Here is a 21178-nt window from a genome sequence, read left to right as displayed (position 1 = left end):
GGTGGTCGTTTGGTCTGTTTCACTTGGATCAGGCCCAGGAGGCCTGCTTGTGTGGTTCAGGCAGAGGCCAGAGGCACACGGCTCGTGGGCTCTGCTGCCAGAGCGCCACCGGCGGCTCCATCTGGGGCCTCAGAAGAAGCCCCTGATTTCACTGCCTCAGTTTCTCATGGCAGAGAACAGATGGTAGGAGGGATTGGTGGGTGAACATTACAGGGTGTTCAGACCTTAGGAATACTACTACTTTGGTTTGAGATTTTGAGTTCTTCACTTTATCTTTTTTATCTGTAGAGGGTAAGTTTAATTCATGATTAGAATAATACCTTCATGACTGTTGAGGCAGAAAAAAAGTACTAGGCATTTGCTGCTGTTGTTGTTGTTGTTGTTTTTAACTTCAGATTATCTACGTTTTTTCTTTTCTTTTGGCCGCGATGCACGGCATGCAGGATCTTAGCTCCCCGACCAGGGATGGAACCCGCTCCCCCTACAGTGGAAGCGTGGAGTCCTAACCACTGGACCGCCAGGGGAGTCCCTCTACCATATTTTAAAAGCAAGACTTTCGTATTTCATTCTTGCCAATGACCTTTTAACATAATGAAGCAACTATGTGAGCAGTAGTGCTCCTTTGCGACACTTGGCGATTATCTCTCAGGTTAATCATTGGTTAATAATGTGTCCAGTTATCCCCCCGGCACGTTCATTTGACCCTGGACCTTTTTACTAAGTGGGATGGTGGATGAATCGCCGCCTCGTGCATCTGCACTAATCCCTGCTGCCTCTTTCCGGCAAAGTCTGCCTGAGTGAGCAGGTCCTCAGGTCAGCGGTACCTAGGGACAGATTTGGCTGTATTGTCTAGGGATCAAAGCGTGTCACAGTTGGACATTTTACTGTGTGATATTGCTGTTATTAAGTTTGTGTGGTGCTGGACATGTGCTGTGTATTCCAGGAGAGGGACCAAATCCCACTCTAGACCCTAAAATGCATCGTTTATTATCTATTCATTGAAAAGACGATTGCAGGTTCGCGGTGCTCAGTGCTGTGAGTTATGAGAACGAAGTTAAGAAAAGGCTTCTTCTCTGCAGAGTTCATAGTGTAGGGGAACGAATGAGAGAACAAAGGCGTTGTTCCCAGATTGCAAGCGTGAAATGTTTGGTCTTCTAGGGCTTGAGGATCTCTGCAGAAAATAGTAAACTGGAGTGGACAAACGAAGAGGCGTAAATCTAGGGTGAGGGTGTAAATCTAGGGTGGAGGCGTTGGGGGCCAGGGCATTACCTCCGCCCAGAAGCAGTTGGCTTCACTGGGCTGATTTCACCGAAGCCCGTGCTTATCCGCCCCCCAGGGCCACTGGAAGGACCTTACTGCCTTCTTCCAGGAGTGGGAGGGAAGGATCTGGGCTGGAACCGCTGCCATACCTTACCCCCTGCCCTTTGTGACCAGCTCCTGCAGGGTGGCTGGCAAGGGACCTGGTGCGGTCTGCGGGCAGCCTCCCTTTGTCAGGGAACCCTAGTGCCACTCTGCGGGCACAGAAGGCCAGCGCAGACAGCACCCCAGGAAGGAGCTCCCTTCAGGGCAGCGTGGCTGCCAGCGTGTGCCGTTGTTAAAGCAGAGAAGTGTTGATGCCCATCTCACTTGCTCCATACGTCTTCCCAACTCTCTTGACAGGTTTAAGGGCCTCAAGCCGACTATTATCCTTCTCTCCCGAGGAATTTCCGACGCTGAAAGCAGCTGGAGGGCAGGACAAGGCTGGCAAAGAAAAGGGCGTCTTAGATCTGTCGTATGGGCCAGGACCAAGCCTCCGCCCTCAGAGTAAGTGAACTGCAGCCCCTGTCTGGGCACCCACGGGAACAGCAGAATTTCCCCTTGTCTTTCTGCCCTCTTAGAAGCATGCTGTTTCTCGAGGAGCCAGGTTCCCTGCCCGGAAAGCACGACCGTTGATCCTGTACCTGATCCATGCGTCTGCTGGACTTATTCCCTGGGCTGGGCTGGAGGTCACTCCTTCTTTCTTGTCCTTTGGGTCAGGCCAGGCCTGTCCGCCTTCCCAGCAGTCATCAGATGTTAGTTCTGCTGTACCTGGGTGGTCACGGCAAGGACAGACAGACCAAGGGTCAATTAACTTGATTCCCGATTCAGGAGCTTGTTTTCTAATCAGTGGCTCCCAGGCTTGGCTGAATCCTGCCAGAATCACTTCAGGCGTTTGTTAAAAAGTCTTGATTTCCATCCCTCGCCCATCCCCAGCCAAATTAGAATCTGTTTTTTTTTTTTTTTTTTAACACGTTCCCCTGGTTGAGTAGCCGGCCCAGCACTAGCCTCCGCGACCCCTCATCTGGGGTCTGGCCAAGGGGTCAGCAGGATTGTGTAGCAATTCTTACTGGTACTATTTTTTTCTTCATGGTCTTGGGTGGTTAGTATTCAAGGTGTTATTTAGGAAAGGGATTTTCCATCTGTTCTAATCACGGATTCTGAAGTAGCCCTTGGGGCGGGGAGTTGATCAGGTTTTGAAATATGAGGGACTTTTATCTGCTTGTTTTCATTAATCCCCAAGGTATCCCACAGTGAGAACAGATACCCTATAAATGAAACAGTCACTGTGCAGCTCTCATAAAACATACGGCCTTTTCAGCGGCCTATGCTGGGGTATTTTGGCTGCTCCAAATACATAATCAAATTCCTTAGGCCAGGAACCTTAACTTTCTGGGATTAATTAAGATGAGCTGCTATAGGATGATAACCGTTTAGAACTAGAAGCAGCTTCTGGGATCACTCCCATCTCCTCGTTTGAGAAGATGAAGAAGCAGATGGCCTGAGGGGTGACCAGGCTTGGCCAAGATCACGCACGAGGTACCTGAAGAGCTGGGAGCAGTCTGTGCCTTTGTGGCTCTGGTCCTGGGTTCCATTCTCTTAGGGGTCAGGTACTCAGGGACCTGTTTCAACTCCTAACTACAAGTTGACTGGAGAGAGGAGTCTTTTTGGCTCATCTGATTCCTCGTTGGCCTCTGAATTCCACCAGGCTTTGCTACATTGGCAGTGGAAAGCCTCGTCTTAAAAAGATGGTCAGAGGGGGTTGGCAGGTTTCAATCTGTGACCTGTGGGAGGGCCCCACAGGCCGCTGCCAGAGCAGGTGGGGCGAGGCCCGGTGGGTAGGGCCCCAGACCCTTCCAGCCCCCTCTCGGAGAGGGGAGAGCAGCTCTGCTTTACTTCACAGCTGGGGAGTCTCTGACTAGAGGTGCCACTGGTGAGTGGAGCTTGAACACGCGTCCGGAACTCTCTCTGGTTCTAAAGTCCAGTCCAGCGCTGGGCACAGTGCTGGTCCTGTTGGGGTCCGCATGATTGTGGAAGAAATGACCCAAGGCTGCTTTCATTGGGGCTGTCTTGGTTTCTTTGGAGTGTCAGGTCTGAGGTTGTGTAGTTTCTGAGAGTCGATGAAGACCACGTCTCGTTGACACTTGCATTCTCTCTGAGTGGACCTTATTTTGTGTTTCTCTGACAGTCAGACTCCCTCAGCAAGTTCATATTCATTGGCCAGGTGTCTGCCCCCCACCTTCCCTGACAGACTTGACCAATCGACTCGACTCTTCACTTTTGTTTTTTTTATTTTTTTTAAATTTTTTGGTGAGTGAGGGGGGTCCCTTGACCTTCAGAACCTCATACAATCCCTCCTCCCCCTCCTCTTTCCTCTCCCCTTTTGCCCCCTTTCAATTTCCAGATGTGACAAGCTGGAGGGAGGGCGGTGGGCGAAACATAATTTCTGCCACGTCTCTGAGCGCCTCCCCAACTGAGCTGGGCAGCAGGAACTCGAGTGCGGGAGACGGAGCCCCCTCCTCGTCATGTACCAGCGATTCTAAGGACCCCTCTCTCCGCCCGGCTCAGCCTGTCCGAAAAGGGGCTTCACAGTTCATGGGGAATGTATACCACCCACCTACATACCATGACATGCTTCCTGCTTTTGTAAGTCTTCGGAGTGTGCATTTTTTTCCCCATGAGGTCCGATTGTTCACGTCCAGCAGAACCTACTTCACGTGGTTGAATGTCCACCTTGGGTTCTCCCTCCCAGTTTCTTTGCCCTGATACCCTACTTTGGAGGCTTCCATTACTTTTGCATTTTCTCTCCTCCTTTTCAAATCTTAAGGGGCTCTGGCTTCTTGCCCTGGTGATGTGGATGTTATCTTAGCCTTAGCTCTTTAGAAGAAGGAGAGGCAGGTATATTCCCCAAGACACAGGTCCCCAGATTTGCATACTGACAGCAGGAAAGAAATGGGGGAGATGGTGATTGGTAGGATTAATTGGGAAGCCCCAAGACTTTCCTGTTTCTTTTTCCCATTTTCCATTTTCCAAAACAAATTTTAATGCAAGTGGAACTTAGAATCTGGGTCATTACCAGAAAACCCTGTTCGTTGATGTTATGTTTCGATGTGTTCGCCACAGTCATCAGAGAACAGGGTACAGTGGAACGAGGATCTTTTCCCCTTCCCAGCTCCGTCTTGAACCCCCGTGTTCCTTTTTAGACAGTTCCAGATGATGACCAAGACGGGAAGGCTATTGCATTATAATCACGGATGTGGAAAATTAAGCCTGCTTGGTGATATTGAAAAGAGAGTGGGCTTACATATGAAAGTGCTTTGTCTTTCCGGAGACCTCAGAGAAACCAGCTCAAGACCCAGGGTGTGTGAGAAGGCTGGGGCAGGACAAGAGATTTCAGGTTCCTGGCAGGTGAAGATTTGGCATGTGTTTATTGCTGCTACCCTAGACATTAGCCTGAGCATATAAAACTGCAGAATGAAGCAGAACTTCTTTCGAGGATGTATTTGTTCACTGTGTGTTCTTTAAAAAGGAGACGGTTTTAATATTAAGGGCACACGTGAACCTTTGCAGTGTAGGATTTAGTTTGGAAAAGTATTTGGGTTTGCTTCCGTGTGTATACTTGACACGAGGTCCAGCATCTTTACCCTTCTCTCTCTCATCAGAAAAGAACACAGGCTGGGAATGACTCGCCCAGATCCGTCCACTGAGGCAGCTGGTGGAACGGGCGCCGAGGCCCACCATCATCAACGCGGAGAAACCTGCGGGGGCCTTGAACGACCTGGACACCGATGCTGATGACGGCTGGGCAGGTGGGTGGGGGTGTTTGCTGGTGGGCTCACAGCTGAGGGTTTTAGGAGGGGAGGACTGCGGTCTGTGTCTGCTTACCAAGGTTGGAAGTCCTCTGACACCAAGTCCACTGTTTTCCTCGCAAGTTGGAATGAAAACATGGGGCAGGGAACAGCCTCGGTGCCGGTGAAGAGATCCTTGTTGGTTGGCACTCAGACGAGCAGTTGCTCCTGACAGAGCCATGTCTTCTTTTGTCTTTGGTCTTGTTCTTAGAGGGGGAAAAAAGACTTTGTATAATGGAAAAGTTAAAACAAACGAGTGTAATGAACCCCAGGTAGCTCCCTGTCAACCGAGTTTCAGCATTTCAGCAAATGCCGACATTCTGCATTCTCATCTTCACTCCGACCCCACCCCCCAACCTGAATTATTTTCTTTTAAAATTCTTTTGGATTGTTTGTTTTCAAGTAAACTTTAACGGCATTGAAAAGGCACACATTTAATTTTACAGTTTTGACAGATGTATGTATATGCTTGAGTAGCACAGCCGAGTCACGATACAGAGCACTTTCCTCACCACCCAGCCCTCCCTAGCCAGTCTCCCTCCCGGCCTGTGTCCAAGAACTCGCCAAGGCCTCCCTGTCTTACGATGAATCTTAACTGCAAACGAATGGAGTCCTACAGCTTTCCTTCTCCTGTGACGTTTGTGAGATTCATTCATGTTATGTATATCGATAGTTGCTTTTAATTACTGAGGTATATTTCATTGTATCAAATACTATAATTTGTTCAAATACTATAATTTGTTTACCCATTCAAAAGTTCCATTATGGGGCTTCCCTGGTGGCGCAGTGGTCGGGAGTCCGCCTGCCGATGCACGGGACACGGGTTCGTGCCCTGGTCCAGGAAGATCCCACATGCCGTGGAGCGGCTGGGCCCGTGAGCCATGGCCACTGAGCCTGCGCATACCGGAGCCTGTTGCTCCGCAACGGGAGAGGCCACAGCGGTGAGGAGGCCTGCATACCAAAAAAAAAAAAAAGTTCCATTATGAATAATATGTTCATTTCTCTTGGGTAAATATCTAGGAGTGTGAATTGTTGAATTAAAGGGTAGGTGTGTGGTTAGTTTTATAAGAAGCACCCAAGCTTTTTCCATGGTGGTTGGTGATGCCATTCCCAGCCTCGATTTTGAGATTTAGTTGCTCTGCGTCCTCACAACACTTTGACGTGAGTCTTTTTATTTTTAGCCATTCTAGTGGGTGTGTAGCGGTATCTCGTTGTGCTTTTAACTTTAATCTTGCTGATGACTAATGATGATAAACACGTTTCATGTCGATTTGCCTACTGGTGTCTTTGTGTGTCTGTGTGTGGTGTGTGTTCGGATACAAGTCCTTGGAGACTTAACATTTCACAGATATCTTTTCCAGGCTGCCTGCCTTGTCTGTTCATTTTTTAGCACTGCGTTTTGATGAGCAGAAGTTTTCAGTTTTGATGAAGTTTAACTTACAAATTTATGGTTTTTACTTTTGTGTCCTTTATAAAAAAATCTGTCTCTCCTTGGTGGCAAAGGTACTCCCTTATGTTTTATAGTTTTAACACTTATTTTTGGATCTGTGATCCGTGTTGTATTAATTTGTATATGGTGTAGGATGGGGTCGGGGTTCATTTTAATAAATTGGGTTGTTCTGATTGTTTCTGCAACCGTTTGGTGATAAGACTTTTCTTTCCCTATTGAGTTGCTTTGACACCTTTGCCAACAATCAGTTGATCGTATATAAGTGTGGGTCTATTCTGGACCCTGTTGTTGATCTGTTTATTCATCCTTATGCCAATAGCACGCTGTAGCTTTATAGTAAGTTCTAAATTCAGTGGTGTAAGTTCTCCAGCTTTGTTCATGTTTAAGATTATTTGAGGGCTTCCCTGGTGGCGCAGTGGTTGAGAGTCCGCCTGCCGATGCAGGGGACACGGGTTCGTGTCCCGGTCCGGGAAGATCCCACATGCCGCGGAGTGGCTGGGCCCGTGAGCCATGGCCACTGAGCCTGCACGTCGGAGCCTGGGCTCCGCAATGGGAGAGGCCACAACAGTGAGAGGCCCGCGTATCGCAAAAAAAAAGATTATTTGACTATTCTAAGTTCTTTTCATTCTCATGTAAATTTAGAATCAACCGGTCAGTATTTTAAAAGCCTGCAGGCATTGTGATTAAGACTGTGTTGAATTTATTTCTGGATAAATGAAATCTTAATTTTGAATCTCTTGTCCAGTAACTTGGTGAAACTTTCTCTATTAGGGCTTTCATGTCTGTCAACAGTGTTTTATAGTTTTCAGTATAGAGGTCTTGAACATCTTTGTTATGTTTATTCCTGAGTATTTTATGTTTCTTGACGCTATCGTAAATGGTACTGGTTTTAAAAAAAAAGAAAAGTTTTGTTTTTAGTGTTTGATGCTATTATATAGACATACATAGAGCTGATTTTTGTGTGTGGACCTTGTACCAGACAGTTTGCTGAATGCATTCATTAGTTTTACTAGCTCTTGTTGATTTCTTAGAATTTTCTGCATAAACCATCATGTTGCCTATAAATAGGGACAGATTAAATGCCTTTTCTTTTTCTTGCCTTGTTGTAGTGTAGTACTTCCAGTACAACGCTGTATTCAAGTTCTGTATTCCTGATCTTAGGGAGAAAGTGTTTAGTGTTTCACCATTAAATATGATGATAGTTGTAAGGTTCTTGGAGATGTTCTTTATCAGATTGTGGAGACTCCTTTCTATTTCTAGTTTGCTGATTTTTTTTGATACATTTATTTATTTATGGCTGCGCAGGCTTTCTCTAGTGGCGGCGAGTGGGGGCTACTCTTTATCGTGGTGGGCGGGCTTCTCATTGTGGTGGCTTCTCTTGTTGCAGAGCATGGACTCTAGGATCGTGGGCTTCAGTAGTTGTGGCACGCGGGCTCAGTAGTTGTGGCTTGCGGGCTGTAGAGCACAGGCTCAGTCGTGGCACACGGGCTTAGTTGCCCCGTGGCACGTGGGATCTCAGTTCCCCAACCAGGGATCAGACCTGCGTCCCCTGTATTAGAAGGTGGATTCTTAACCACTGGACTACCGGGGAAGTCCCCCTGATTTATTTTTTTAATGCTAACCAACCTTGCATCCCTAGAATAAATTCCACCTACGTCTAGATTCAATTTACTGATATTTTCTTAGGATTCTTGGTGCCTGTGTTCATGGCGGATATTGGTCTGTAATTTTCTTTTAATATCGCCCTTGGGTTTTGGTATCAGGTTTTGCTGGGCTCATAAGATGTGTTGGAAAATGTTCCTTCCTTCTCTACTTTCTGAAAGAGTTTCTGTTAGATTGGTATTAGTTTTTTCATAAATGCTTGATAAAATTCGCCAGTGAGACCGATTGGCCCTGGAATTTTCTTTCTAAAGACATTTGTGATAATAAATTTAACTTCTTTGATTAGTTATAGGGCTGCTCAGATTTCCGATGTTTCTGTGTCAGTATTTCATAAGTTGTGATTTTCAAGGGATTTGTTCCTTTCTTTTGAGTTGAACTTGGTGGTGTAAAGTTGTTGATAATATTCCTTTTTTGTTTTTTCTGATGTCTGTAGGGTCTGTAGTGACACAGGTATCACCCTTTTTCATTCCTGATAATTACCTAATTTGTATTTTTTCTCTTTTTCTTGTTCACTTCTGCCAAAGGCTTAGTAGTTTAATCTTTACAAAGAGACGGCTTTTGGCTTTAGTTTTCTCCATTGTTTGATTGTTTTCTAGTTCACCAATCGTTTTAATTGGAGCTTTCTAGAGTTCTCATTTAATTCCATTGTAGTCAAGAGACCATATTCTTTATGACTTCAGTTCTTTCCAACTTATTAAGACTTGTTTTATGACCAAGATATATGGCCTATCTTGGTGAATATTCCAAGTGCATTGGAAAAGAATGTGTGTTCTGTAAGTTGGATATCACATTCTGTAAATATCAGTGTAGTCAAGGTGGTTGGTAGTGTTGTTCAGATCTTATATACTTATATTTTTGTCTAGTTCTACCAGTTACTGAAAGTGAGGTGTTAAACTCTCTACTATAATTGTGGATTTATCTATTTCTCCCTTTAATTCTGTCAGTTTTGCTTCATTTATTTTGAAGCTGTTATGCACATTTATCATTTTTATTATGATTCTGACGTATTGTCCCTTTATATCATTTTCAAATATCCTTTTTTATCTCTCGTAACACGTCTCGTCTTGGAGTCTGTTTTGTCCTATGTTAGTAGTATCATTGCTCTGACTTAAATTATTTATTGTTGTCATGGTGTATATTTTCCATCCATTCCCTTTAACCCACTTGTGTTTGTATATAAAGTGATGCTCTGGGAAACAGCATGTAATTGCACTTGCTTTATCATCAAATCTAACTCGCCTTTTGATTGGATTGGGCTTTTTGTCGTCGTCTCCTTTTTTTAACGATATAATTCACTTGACAGATTATCATATTACGTAAAATTTACCCTTATAAAGTCTAAAGTTAAGATATTTTTCGTATTTTAACAGGTCTGTGCAGTCATCCTCCCTGTCTGATTCCAGAGCATTTCTGTCTCCCACGGAAGACACCCATATACCCATCAGCAGAGTCACTCCCAGTTACCACCTGCCCTCCACGCACACCCTTCGGCAAACGCCCATCTACCTTCTGTCTCTGTGGATCTACTTTCTGTCTCTGTGGATTTGCTTGTTCTAGACGTTTCATATCCATGGAATCACACAGTAGAATACGTGGCTTTTCACACCTGGCTCTGTCACTTAGCATGATGTTTTCAAGGATCATCGTGTTGCAGCGTGTGTCTGAACTCCTGTAACATCTTTCTTTAGTGGCCAAGTACTCTTCCATTGTATGGCTCTACCGCATTTTTGTGTACCCACTCATAAGTTGATGGTGACTTTCTGCCACCTGAGCCACTTGGGTAGGGGAGGGCCCTGGGGCAAAACGGCCACCCACGAAGCTCACTGTTCAGGTGTCTGTATTGCTAGGGTAGCCTCCTGGCTGGTTTCTGCCTGCTTTTGCCCACTCTCCTCACCTCCTAATACACTTGCAGAGTATTTTGTCTAGATTTAAGAGCTGTTGTCTTAAGTCTAACCAGGGGGTGTTAGTCTAACCAGGCTACTTTGCTGTTACCAGAGCCAGCACTGTCCTTCATTTTTTTTTTTTTTAAATAAATTATTTATTTACTTATTTTTGGCTGCATCGGGTCTTCGTTACTGCGCGCGGGCTTTCTCTAGTTGCATCGAGCGGGGGCTGCTCTTTGTTGCGGTGCGCGGGCTTCTCACTGCAGTGGCTTCTCTTGTTGCGGAGCACGGGCTCCGGGCGCGCAGGCTTCAGTAGTTGTGGCTCGCGGGCTCTAGAGCACAGGCTCAGTAGTTATGGCGCACGGGCTTAGTTGCTCCGTGGCCTGTGGGATCTTCCCGGACCAGGGCTCGAAACCGTGTCCCCTGCCTTGGCAGGCAGATTCCCGACCACCGCGCCACCAGGGAAGCCCTGTCTTGCATTTTTATCCGCAGTGTTTGTTCTGGTGGTGGCAGCTGGGTGGTGTGCCTTACCCAGCTGGGTTGGTGCAGTTCCTGACTGGAGGAAGCTCCCCAGTGGCGACCTCAGCACTGCTGAGACTCGCATTTTGTCTCACTTTCCCTGGCCGTGCTCCTGTTGCAGGCCTCCATGAAGAAGTGGACTACTCGGAGAAGTTGAAGTTCAGCGATGATGATGAGGAGGAGGAAGTTGTGAAGGACGGCAGGCCAAAGCGGTAAGTGTCCCCGTGCTGCTGATCGCTCCGCTCCCAAGGAGCGTGACCTTAGCGGGATGTAAATGCACCCGTGCTCGTGGTGCTGCCGTGTGCCTGTCACCATGCCAAGTGCATTTCCTGGTTACCCCAGCAACCTCACAAGGGCAAATACTCTTTCCATTTGCAGATGAGAGGGCCATAGCTTTTGAGGACAGCTGTTCAGAGATGGAGCCAGGATTTGCACCCAGGCGTGCCTGGCTGGCTGAGTCCTAGTGATTTAACCACTGTGCCAGTATTTTCCCAAGGGTGTCTTATAGACTGCTTGTTCCATAGATTGCTTTGGGTGTAGTGCCCCAGGAAGCTTCTCCGGCCAAGCAAATTTGGGAAACTTTGTTTTCCACTTAACTGTTTATTAATAAATAGTTCCAAGGTTGTCCAGAGCCTAGAGTGTGCATACTGCCGTGTGCTGGGAATCTGGGGGGAGGCGGGTATGCCATATTTCCTAAACTTATTTGACCACTTTAATCTCTTCTATCTTTTTTTTTTTTTTTTGGATCATTCCATTGGACTGATTTTTACTCGCAGCACCTTTTGGAAAATACTTCATTGTAATCTAGTCCCTCTAGTTTTTAGCATGATACCAGTAGTATTGGCTAGTACTTTTAAAAGAGCACCTATGGTTGCTTTAATTTGCTCCCCCCCGCCCCAGTACTGGCAAGAATGCTTCTTTTTGCGTGAAATTGCCTGTTTCCTTTGTATATTTATCTGTTAGACTTACTCTGCTTTCCGTTAAAATGTGATTACTGTTTTATATTGCTTAGATATTAGTGCTTTAATATTTTTCCCTTTGTCTCTTTTATTGTCAGTAATTGAATGTTTATGTAGTTGGGTCTGCAAGTCTTTGTTATTTCATCTTTCGCTTCAGAGCTCCTCTTGCGCAGGGAGCTGGTAATGATCTGCCACTCTCTCAGATGATACACAATTAATTAATGAATTGAGGCTTCTGTAATTTATTTTAATGTTGCTTGATTTCAACGGAAATAAATATCTGTGGGTCAGTTTTTGGAACACTAAGCTCAGAAGGAGGCGTGATCAAGAATTTAAATCAATGGCAAGCAAAGTTTTGCACATGTATTGGAGCAGCAGGCCACTCTCTTCTTGTCTCTTGGAGTTGATGTGAATTGAATGTTCATCTGAAAGAGTTAGACCTGGGTTTTGGACCCAGTTCACCACTGGCTGCGACCAAGGACACATCAAATTGAGTCCACCAGCCACGACCTCAGTGTGTTCCCTGAGCTGGTTGAGACTCCTACTACAAGCTCCCCAGTCTTCTTTGACATTTTATTTCCCATCCACGATGGGTTCCCGAAACTTTCCTGTTCCATCCCTTCCTGTTCATTGTCTCTGGGGGCCACTGGGACCCACATCCTTTCTTTGCTGCACCATCGAGAGGCTGGCCAGCTCATGTCCTTCCTTCCATCTCACCCTCACACTGTTCCTTAGTTGTCTTCTGCAGACTTGATCTCTCCTGGTGGCTCAGGAGGCTTCGTGTGGGCGCCTGCCTCTGACTGCAGTCCGGAGCCGCTAGCAGTTGTTGCCCAGTCTGTGGTGTCCCGATCCTCACCCGCCCCACCTCCCTTCCATCTCCCTTCCACCTCCCGTGCGTGCGTGCGTGCGTGCTTGTGTGCGTGTGTGTGCGTGCGTGCGCACCTGTGCAGACATGTACATTAGCCAGGTCTGACTCCCTGCCTTCCTCTGCACTCCTGCTGGGTTTAGTGGGCACCACTAAAGAAGAGGTGCTGAGTAGATGCACATGTGTGTTTTGCCCCAGGGCCTTTGTTTACACTGGGGCATGTGAAGGTGAGCACTGCACAAGCCTCCCTTCGGTTCGAGCCTTCCCGTAGCCTCCGCTGGGCATCTCTCTCCTCCTTTTCCACGCTGTGTGTGCTTTGCTTTGTTCCTCCTGCTCTTTATCATGAATCAGCCAGTGAGCCTTCTTTTGCTGTTGCGAGGAGCATTTATTAAGCAACTCCTTTATGCAAAGCACGGGGCGGGAGCTGTGGCGTAAAGGGAAGGGCCTTCAGTGGGAGTCCTAGGCTCAAATCTCTTAGCTCTTCCTTGTGAAAACAGCTCCCCACCTGTCGGAGACTCAATTACCAACTCTTTAACATGGGGGAAGTAGAGACTTTTTTTTTTTGGAGTAAATAAAGTAATGGGTGTGAGGCATCCTGCCAGGAGCTGTGTGTGTAAGGCTGACTTGGTAAACATTGGTGCTGATTTTGGTGCTCTGGGCATATCCTCTCACCTATAGAGGGGGTGCGGGGTAGGTCTGCTCTCATGAAGGAAATTGGTATGTAGACAGCCAACTGACCAGTGAGGCCAGACCATGCTTGGGCCGACTGGGAGAACTAACGCTCTGTGTGGTTTGTCCCAGGAACAGTTGGGACCCCAGGAGGCAGCGGCAATTGTCAGTGAGCTCTGCAGACAGTGCTGACGCCAAGCGCACCCAAGAGGAAGGAAAGGACTGGGGCGAAACAGGAGGCAGAACCCGTGTCGTCCGGAAGGTGCCAGAACCTCAGCCGCCTTCTAGGAAGCTTCACAGCTGGGTGTCAGGCCCTGACTACCAGGTACCGTGGGCACTGCAGGGGTTCTGTGCCTGTGATTAGCTGGGACACACACACACACGTGCGCGCGCACACACACACACAAATACACACGAGCCCTTTCAAGTTCGTTGACCGAGATAGACACACACACACACACACACACACACACACACGCCCTTTCAAGTTCATTTGACCGGAGATACACACACACACGCCCTTTCAAGTTCATTTGACCGGAGATACACACACACACACACACACACACACACACACACGCATGCGCCCTTTCAAGTTCATTTGACCGGAGGTCCAAGGCAAGACTCCAGCAGGTCATCTAGTTGGCTATCCTGTGTGTTTATGTCTCACTGAGTTCAGTGGTCAGGCTTCTGAAAAAGCCTAGGTGGACATTCTTTTTTTTTTTTTTTTTTTTTTTTTTTTGTGATTTAAAATTTTGAAAACAGTCACAAACTTACAGAAAAGTTGGTGTAATACAAAGAACATTTTTTCTGAACCATTTGAAGAGTAAGTCGCCAGCCTGATCAGCCCGTCACCACAGAACACTTTGGTATCTATTTCCTACCAAAAAATGACATTCACTCTAGGTAACCAGTCAAATCCAGGAAATTAGCATTGATACATCACTGCCATCTAATCCTCAGACTCCATCCCACTTTTACCCATTGTCCCATTCATGTTCTTCATACAGAAGGATCCAGTTCAGAGTCACACGCTGCCTCAGGTATCCTGCTCTTGAGTTCCCTTCAGTCTGAAGCAGCTTTTCAGCCTTTGCTAAAATGACATTGATACCTGGGAAGATGACAAGCCAGCTGTTTTGTGGAATGCACTTCAAATCGGGTTTGTCTGGTGCTTCCTCATGATTGGGTTCAAGGTTTCCATTTTTTTGGCTAGAATCTCTCAAAACTGTCACTGACTCTTCTCATTGCATCCTACTGGGTGACCGTGATTCCACTCTGCCCGCTCTGACAACCTTCACTTTGATCTCTTGATTAAGGTGGTGGCTACCAAGTTTCACACCATGGAACTTTCACACACTCTTCCAGATTTGTAATTGATGGCAATTTTGTGGGGAATTACTCTGAGACTACGAATATCCTGTTTCTCATCAAATTTTTAATTAATTAATATCAGTGGGTTATAGTCTGTTGCTCTCATTGTTTCTTTTGATGTTCAGATTGTCTTTGATTTGGGAGCTTCTTCAAGCTGGCAGCTGTGTGCTTTTTACATCTCCATTCTTTTTTTGAGGAATTCCTTGCTTTCTGATAGAACAAGTTTTTTTTTTTAAGCTCCTTTTGTCCTTATGCTACCTTGGCCCTGGAGTCAGCCTTTAATGATATTTAGAAACTAATATGTGGGCATCAGGAGTACTACTGCTGTTAGAGTGCCACAGCTCCTGGACCTTCTCCGTGGACAGAGTCAGGAAGTGTAGGCATGTGACACACACACGAATCACAAGGATATCTCAAGTTCCACAGAGGTCATTCTAGCTGTTTGCCATTGTCCCTAGTATTTGTACCTGTTTGGTCAGGCTCCCTGTTTCTGCCCCCACCCTCTCTCCCTTGCACAGGTGCCCTCCTCAGCCACTCAGATGTCAGTGCACCCCGCCTCCACGTGGCCCTGAATTTCCCTGCTGGGCCATCTCTTCTAGGGGTTTCTTCTTCACCCTGCTTGGTTGGGCCCCAGCTCCCACACCAGCCGCATCTCCATGTGCACACTCTCGTCACCTGCCCTGGGCTCTGACCACCTGCCCTGAGCTCTCTGACTCCCGGGCACCAGGTGCCTGCCTTGTTCTGCCGCCTCGTGTGACTTTCGGACTAAATTGAGCGGGAAGGGCAGAGCTGGGGATGGGAAGGCGTTAATTTAAATACGCTTTGGCAAAATTGCCGTTTTCGATGCACTTTGCTATTTAAAGGGCTCCTGTTCCGCATCTCGGTATAAAGTAACAGTGCTCGGTACAGGGGACACAAGTGAAGATAGACACAATATGACTCTTGTAAATTACCTTGCAGTTAATCCAGATTTCATTCACATACTGGGGTTGCTCAGTGTTCAAAAGAAGGTTTCACTTTTATCTGCTTATAACAGCACTGAATTATCTGAATAGAGTCAACAAAGATAAAATCTCTATAACTTTTATGGATCCAAATTTCTGAAAAGATTTTCACACTTTAAATATTTTGCAGAACATTTAGTTTATAAAATGATAGCTCATCTTCGGGCAGCTCTGAAAGGCACATCTGTAGTCTTGATGATGTGCCTCAAGTCTATAGCCTTTGATTCTGCTGTTTCATTTCTGGGAAATTATGAGGGAATAATAGTCAGGGATAGGCCTTAAGGATCATCTGCAAGGATGTATTGAACACCAGGGGATAAGGTAGGTCACGGGATAGATAAGCCGTGGGGTGAGACAGGGCACAGCCTTTATGGAGCACGGACAGATGGCAGTGGTCAAGGGCAAAGGAGAAGAGTGCACACTTTGGTAAAAAGTACCTTTGTGCTTCTAAATTAGAAGTTTATAATCTTGTGATTGTAGCAATTGTCTCTGGATTATGAGAAGTTACTTTTTAGGAGAAAACTCCTTGGCTACAGTCACTGTGTGACATATTGCTTTTATGGAGGTGTAATTAACATACACAAAAAGGCATAGATCTTGTTTTTTATGTTGATTACTTTTTGACAATTACATACATCTGTGTAACTACCACTCAAAACAGGAAGTTGTATATTTTTTTTGCTAGTCATACCTCATTGGAATTCCAGTGGCTGGGGTCCCGTTAAACACGCCCGCCATCTGTTATTGCATGTTCTGCCTGCAGCTTCACTTCCTGCCAGTCAGTGAGAAATCTTCCCAGTGTTGGTAGTTTTTCACGCTGCATTGGTGGCACCCTGGTTGTTTGTCCAGTAACTGACAATGAGCGAGAGATTCAAAAGTGGATGAAATATCCAAAAGAGATGTTTTTAGAGATGCTTATTTATTTTTATATGTAAAGAATCACTTTGAAACCTTATGTCTGAGTGTGAATTTCAATTTCTTGTGGCTCTTCATATCCAGAGGTGTATGTATTGCCGTGGGAGAAGCAGTAGAGCAGTTTTGTGGCTAAGAAATGATGAGTGTGTGCTTTCCTGCTCTTGGTATTTAGCTGTGGGGGCCCTAATCTTTTTTTTTTTTTCTTGGTACACGGGACTCTCACTGTTGTGGCCTCTCCCGTTGCGGAGCACAGGCTCCGGACGCGCAGGTTCAGTGGCCATGGCTCACGGGCCTAGCCGCTCCGCGGCATGTGGGATCCTCCTGGACCGGGTCACAAACCCGTTTCCCCTGCATCGGCAGGCGGACTCTCAACCGCTGCGGCGCCAGGGAAGCCCGAGGCCCTAATCTTGTGTGCTCGGTCGTGGTGGTGAGAGCGTCCGTTTTCTCAGTGTTTCCTGCGTGTCTGTCACGGCGTTGAGTGCTTTGCAAACGACTCGATGTACCTTACAATCCCGAGGGCTTCCTTTATTATCATTCAAAACGAGAAACTAAGGTGTAGAATGTTGGCGCTCACCCAAGCCTCATTCCAAATATAGTAAAGGGTAGAGCAGGATTGAAACCCAGGTCCGCCTGCCGCGGGGCTGCGCTGCCTCCCTAAGGTGCGTGAGGGTCCTGGGAAGGAGAGCCCATCCCATCCTGGGGGCGCCTGTGCCCGGGTTGTGATGTGCATTTCATCTGGACCGTCTCCTCTCGGCAGAAGTCCTCCGTGGGCAGTGTGTTCCGGCAGCAGTCTGTTGAGGACAAAGAGGACAAGCCACCCCCGAGGCAGAAGTTCGTCCAGTCGGAGATGTCCGAGGCCGTGGAGCGGGCCCGAAAGCGCCGGGAAGAGGAGGAGCGCCGGGCCCGGGAGGAGAGGTTGGCTGCCTGTGCCGCCAAACTCAAGCAGCTGGATCAGAAGTGCAGGCGGGCTCAGAAGGCGGGCGGGGCCCAGGAGCCGGCGGGGAAGGAGGCGCCCCGCTCTCCAGGTGCCCCACAGGAGAATGGCCCAGCTGTCCGCAGAGGTGAGCTGTAGGGCCCCGTCCCATGACCTGGAAACCCTACGCTGTGTCGCTGGTTGGTTGTCTGCGTCTCCCTGGCTTTTTAGCACCACCGTGGCTCACAGCTGATGTGTGGGAGTCCCGGTTGTTAAGAGTCTCGGCCTGGGCCAGGTGCCTGGGTTCACATCCCATTTCTACCGCTTAAACCAGCTATCCAGGCGCCTCACCTCTCTGGCGTGCATTCCCGAGTCTGTGAAGTGGGTTGATGAGAGCTTGTACCTCCCCGCATGCTGAGGGGCCACGGGGGAGCGTGTGCACGAAGCACTTGGCGATTTCTAGATGCAGAAAGCACTCACATACTCAACGGCAACACCGCCGGTTTTGTCATTGCCGGTGTTACCACCCGGCTCAACTGAAGACGCGGGTGCTGGAGGACTTCAGTAGGAGCACGGGATCTCTCTCGGGACATTGAAAGAAGCCTGCCTACTTGTTAGCATACATTTTCCCTGACAATTATTCTAAAAGGAGTGGGTCACGTGGCTGCGCAAGAGACGTTGAATAGCGTTAGGTGGTGGAGGGTGTCTCTTGCTGCAGTTTTAAAGAATGGGATCAGCTGTGTTTTTTGTGACTTTCTTGAATCAACTAAAACCAACTCTCAAGTAGAGAGGGGCCTGATGTTAGTTTCAGTCGCTGAGAGCTTCTCCGAGGGAGGTCTTATTGGTGATATGATGGCCATCAGAGCCCTTCTGGACGAGGAACTCAGAGAAATCGACCCTTGTCTTCCTGTAAATAAATGTCCTGTCACTGAAGTCTGAGTGAAGCCTGGGCCCAGTGTCAGGGACTCACTGAGCGGGGGCAGTGGAGAGTTCAGGAAGTAGATGGCGGGGAGCGAGCTTGGGCCTGGGTGTGGGGTGTGCCCCGAGCCCCTCTGCACCTGCCCTGCCTGTCAGTGTTCCTCTGGGACGCTGGGTCCCCAAGGCTTTGCACTGGCTTTTGTTTGCCTCCTGCGGTAGATTTAAGAGCACAAAATGTCAATTATATCTCAATAAAGCTGGACCAAAAAAAGAATGCAAAGCTGGGATGGGGCGAGAAAGAAGGGAATTTCAGGGAGAATAGTGATATGGGAGGCTGTGGTAAGTATTTACTTCTTGTCAGGCGCTATTTTAAGTGCATTACGTGGATCGTCTCAGGGAATTAATTCTCCAGAGGCCCGGTGGGGTAGGTGCAGTTGTTGCCCTCATTGAACAGATGAGGACACGGGCCAGCGGGGCTGCCTGGCCGGCCGGCTCACACAGCCTTGGCTGGAGGGTGGATGTGGGGCTCTTGTTGAGCCCCGATTGCTCTGATTTACTGGGGTCTGTTTTAACAGAGCCCCTCCCACCCGGAACCACATCCCAGCTCTCCTGCTGACTATGTGACCTCAGGCGGTTCCTCTGATCTCTCGACCCTTAGTTTTCTCCCCTCTGGAGCGATGAGGATGTGGGGGAGTCCATGAGCTTGTGCGTGGGGAGCATTTATAGCACAGTGCCGGGGTTTGAGGACTGCCAACAAGAAAAAGCGTCTGCCCTAGACATCGCTCGGCTGAGCTTTGGTGAGCTCACCCGGCCATTTCCCTGCTTATTTGCTCCGTAGGCTCCCCCGAGTTCTCTGCCCAGGAAGCCCCCAGCACGTTTTCGGAAGAAGCCCCTACAGCTCCTCCAGCTGTGGCTCAGAGCGGTGGCAGTGACGAGCGGGCCAGGGAGCCTGGGTCCCCCGCGCAGGAATTCAAGTACCAGAAGTCGCTTCCGCCCAGGTTCCAGCGCCAGCAGCAGCAGGTAAACAGGAGTCGCTCAGTAGGTGCTCAGTAGGTGTCGTGAACAGACCTGTCCGTGGAGTGGCTGTCCCCTCTCCTTTCCCCACGCCCCCTTCCAGTAGAACAGACAATAGAAACCCACCCTCGTATCCGCCAGTCAGCAGCAGGGGTGCGGGGAGTGAGGGCCTCGGGCGTCAGCCCCGCCTTCAGTTCCTCCAGGTAATTTACCCTGTGGATGAAAACCCCTGGTGGCAGTTTATGGACCCTGTTGTCTAACGCCGGTAAGGACTGGTTAGTGGTGTCTGAGTGGTTTTCATCCAGAGTTGCACACGGTGGCCACTCCCTACACTGACAGCGGCCGCACCCTGGGTGCCTCTCAAGGAGTAAGGAAGGCCTGCGAGCTGCTTGGAGAGCCTCCGAGAGAGGCGTGTTAGCGTTCTGTTAAGAATGTAGGTTTGTAGGTTTTGAATCAAGACAGCTTTGGGTTCTGGTCCTGCTGGTGCCGCTTACTCAGCTGTGTGTGGCTTTGGGCAGGTCAGTGTAAAGCGGAAGGAATGAGTCCCTGCCTCTCGGCATGGCGGTGAGGGTTCTGTGATGCCTGTAAACTGGTTTACCGGTGTGATCAATATCACTCTTTGCTCTGAGGAAGATCATATGGGTAATGGTTGTAATTCCAGCAGTCTCTTACAGGCCTGGTGATATTGCTGAGCCGGAACCACTCACCGGCAGTTGTTTGTCTTACAGGCATAATCAGTGACGCTTATTACTGATGAACAATGCGTTCTGGTGGGAAACAGATCACGCGTGGACGTTACTTAGTTCAGCAGCTAGGTGTGCAGTAAATTATCGTTAATAATCGAAAAAGTTTCAGAGCGTGGGTGCCCTGGAGACACAGATCAAAGTCTCCGCCTTTCCCCAGAATCTCTTTTAGTTGCCTTTAAAACGTTCACCCCCAGACCCTACTTTCCTTGGGCTCCTGGGAAGCATTCCAGAAGCTCACCGTGTCCTGTGCTCTAGGCAGTAAGTTACATTCACTGTGCTCTTGTAGCATGGTGCTGTGAGCAGGCACCGTGCAGTTACTCCCGGGCTTGGCGAAGAGTTACTGCTGACTGGAGAGATCTCTGGAGTAACTTGAGCCAGACACAGTAGTAACAGTTGCTCTAGGTAACTCTTCTGTGGGGCAGTGACAGGTAAATCCGTCCTTAAGGTTAGAAAGAAGTCTGACGTGTCAGAGCAGCCTGAAGGAGTCTGGAAAGCAGACTGTCTGGTCAGCTTCCCTGGGGAGCTGGGGTCTAGACAGGAGGAGGAGCTGTGGGCAGAGACCAGCGGAGTTCTGCTTACTGAGTTCCGAGTGCTCCTAAAAAGTGCCCTGAGCCCTGGCGAGCCTTCCAGGGAATCCAGCCCAGGCTGGGATTGTGCCAGCCGGCTGGCAGGAAAGGGTGTGTCCTCCTTGTCTGACTCTGCACCTGCATGCTGCCAGAATCCTGGTTCGGGATGCAGTTGTGAGGGCAGCCCTGGAGTCACTGGTGCTGTGGAGCAGGGTCTGAGATGAATCCTCACTGGGTCCAGGTTCTTGATTTTAATACTCTATTGATGCTTTACGTGTGTCCTTTTGCGCAGTGAATTTTCTTCCTACCAAGTCTGGTGGTAGAGGTGAGGATACTGCAGTGAACTGGGCATGTAGTCTCTTGGTTTAGGGAGGGAAACAAGCAACAACAGTGACCCAGGAGAAGCGCCAGTGCTGTGGGAGCCAAGGACGGGGGACCTGGTCTGGCCTCAGGAACTGTGGCGGGTTGTCAGAGGCAGTGCTCTTTAAGCCAAAACCTGAAGGATGGGTAGGGGTGAGCGGGTTTGGGGCCGGAGGGAACAGAGGGCCCGGCGTGTTTCCAAGACCGGAAGCGGGCGGGC

At 48.4% G+C, this 21178-nt stretch overlaps 2 protein-coding genes across 23 annotated transcripts in view; both read left to right on the top strand.

The window, feature by feature from the left end:
* LOC116755570 (protein PRRC2B-like) overlaps positions 1-4528 on the top strand; it is a 41899-nt gene extending 37371 nt beyond the window's left edge. The window contains exons 6-8 of the mRNA XM_032635213.1: positions 1660-1803; positions 3701-3942; positions 4405-4528. Of these exons, the coding sequence (XP_032491104.1) occupies positions 1660-1803; positions 3701-3942; positions 4405-4479 (461 nt within the window). The 3' untranslated portion in view covers positions 4480-4528. The remainder of the gene's footprint in view (positions 1-1659; positions 1804-3700; positions 3943-4404) is intronic.
* A 435-nt stretch (positions 4529-4963) lies between these two features.
* PRRC2B (proline rich coiled-coil 2B) overlaps positions 4964-21178 on the top strand; it is a 45310-nt gene continuing 29095 nt past the window's right edge. For 20 of the 22 annotated variants that reach the window (XR_004350397.1, XR_004350394.1, XR_004350398.1 and 17 more), the window contains exons 1-5: positions 4964-5105; positions 10780-10870; positions 13290-13476; positions 17199-17502; positions 19111-19292. Coding sequence is in view for 17 of the 22 variants with exons in the window: in XM_032635205.1 (XP_032491096.1) it covers positions 17289-17502; positions 19111-19292 (396 nt within the window). In the remaining 5 variants the exon portion in view is untranslated. Of the gene's footprint in view, positions 5106-10779; positions 10871-13283; positions 13477-14161; positions 14195-17198; positions 17503-19110; positions 19293-21178 lie in introns of all 22 variants that reach the window. The other 2 variants (XM_032635195.1, XM_032635201.1) reach the window with 2 other exon arrangements.

The sequence above is a fragment of the Phocoena sinus genome, chromosome 6 (genome assembly GCF_008692025.1).
Source record: "Phocoena sinus isolate mPhoSin1 chromosome 6, mPhoSin1.pri, whole genome shotgun sequence".
Classification (NCBI taxonomy): domain Eukaryota; kingdom Metazoa; phylum Chordata; class Mammalia; order Artiodactyla; family Phocoenidae; genus Phocoena; species Phocoena sinus.
The sequence above is the reverse complement of the archived record's forward strand: the minus strand, read 5'-3'. Positions and strand labels throughout refer to the sequence as shown.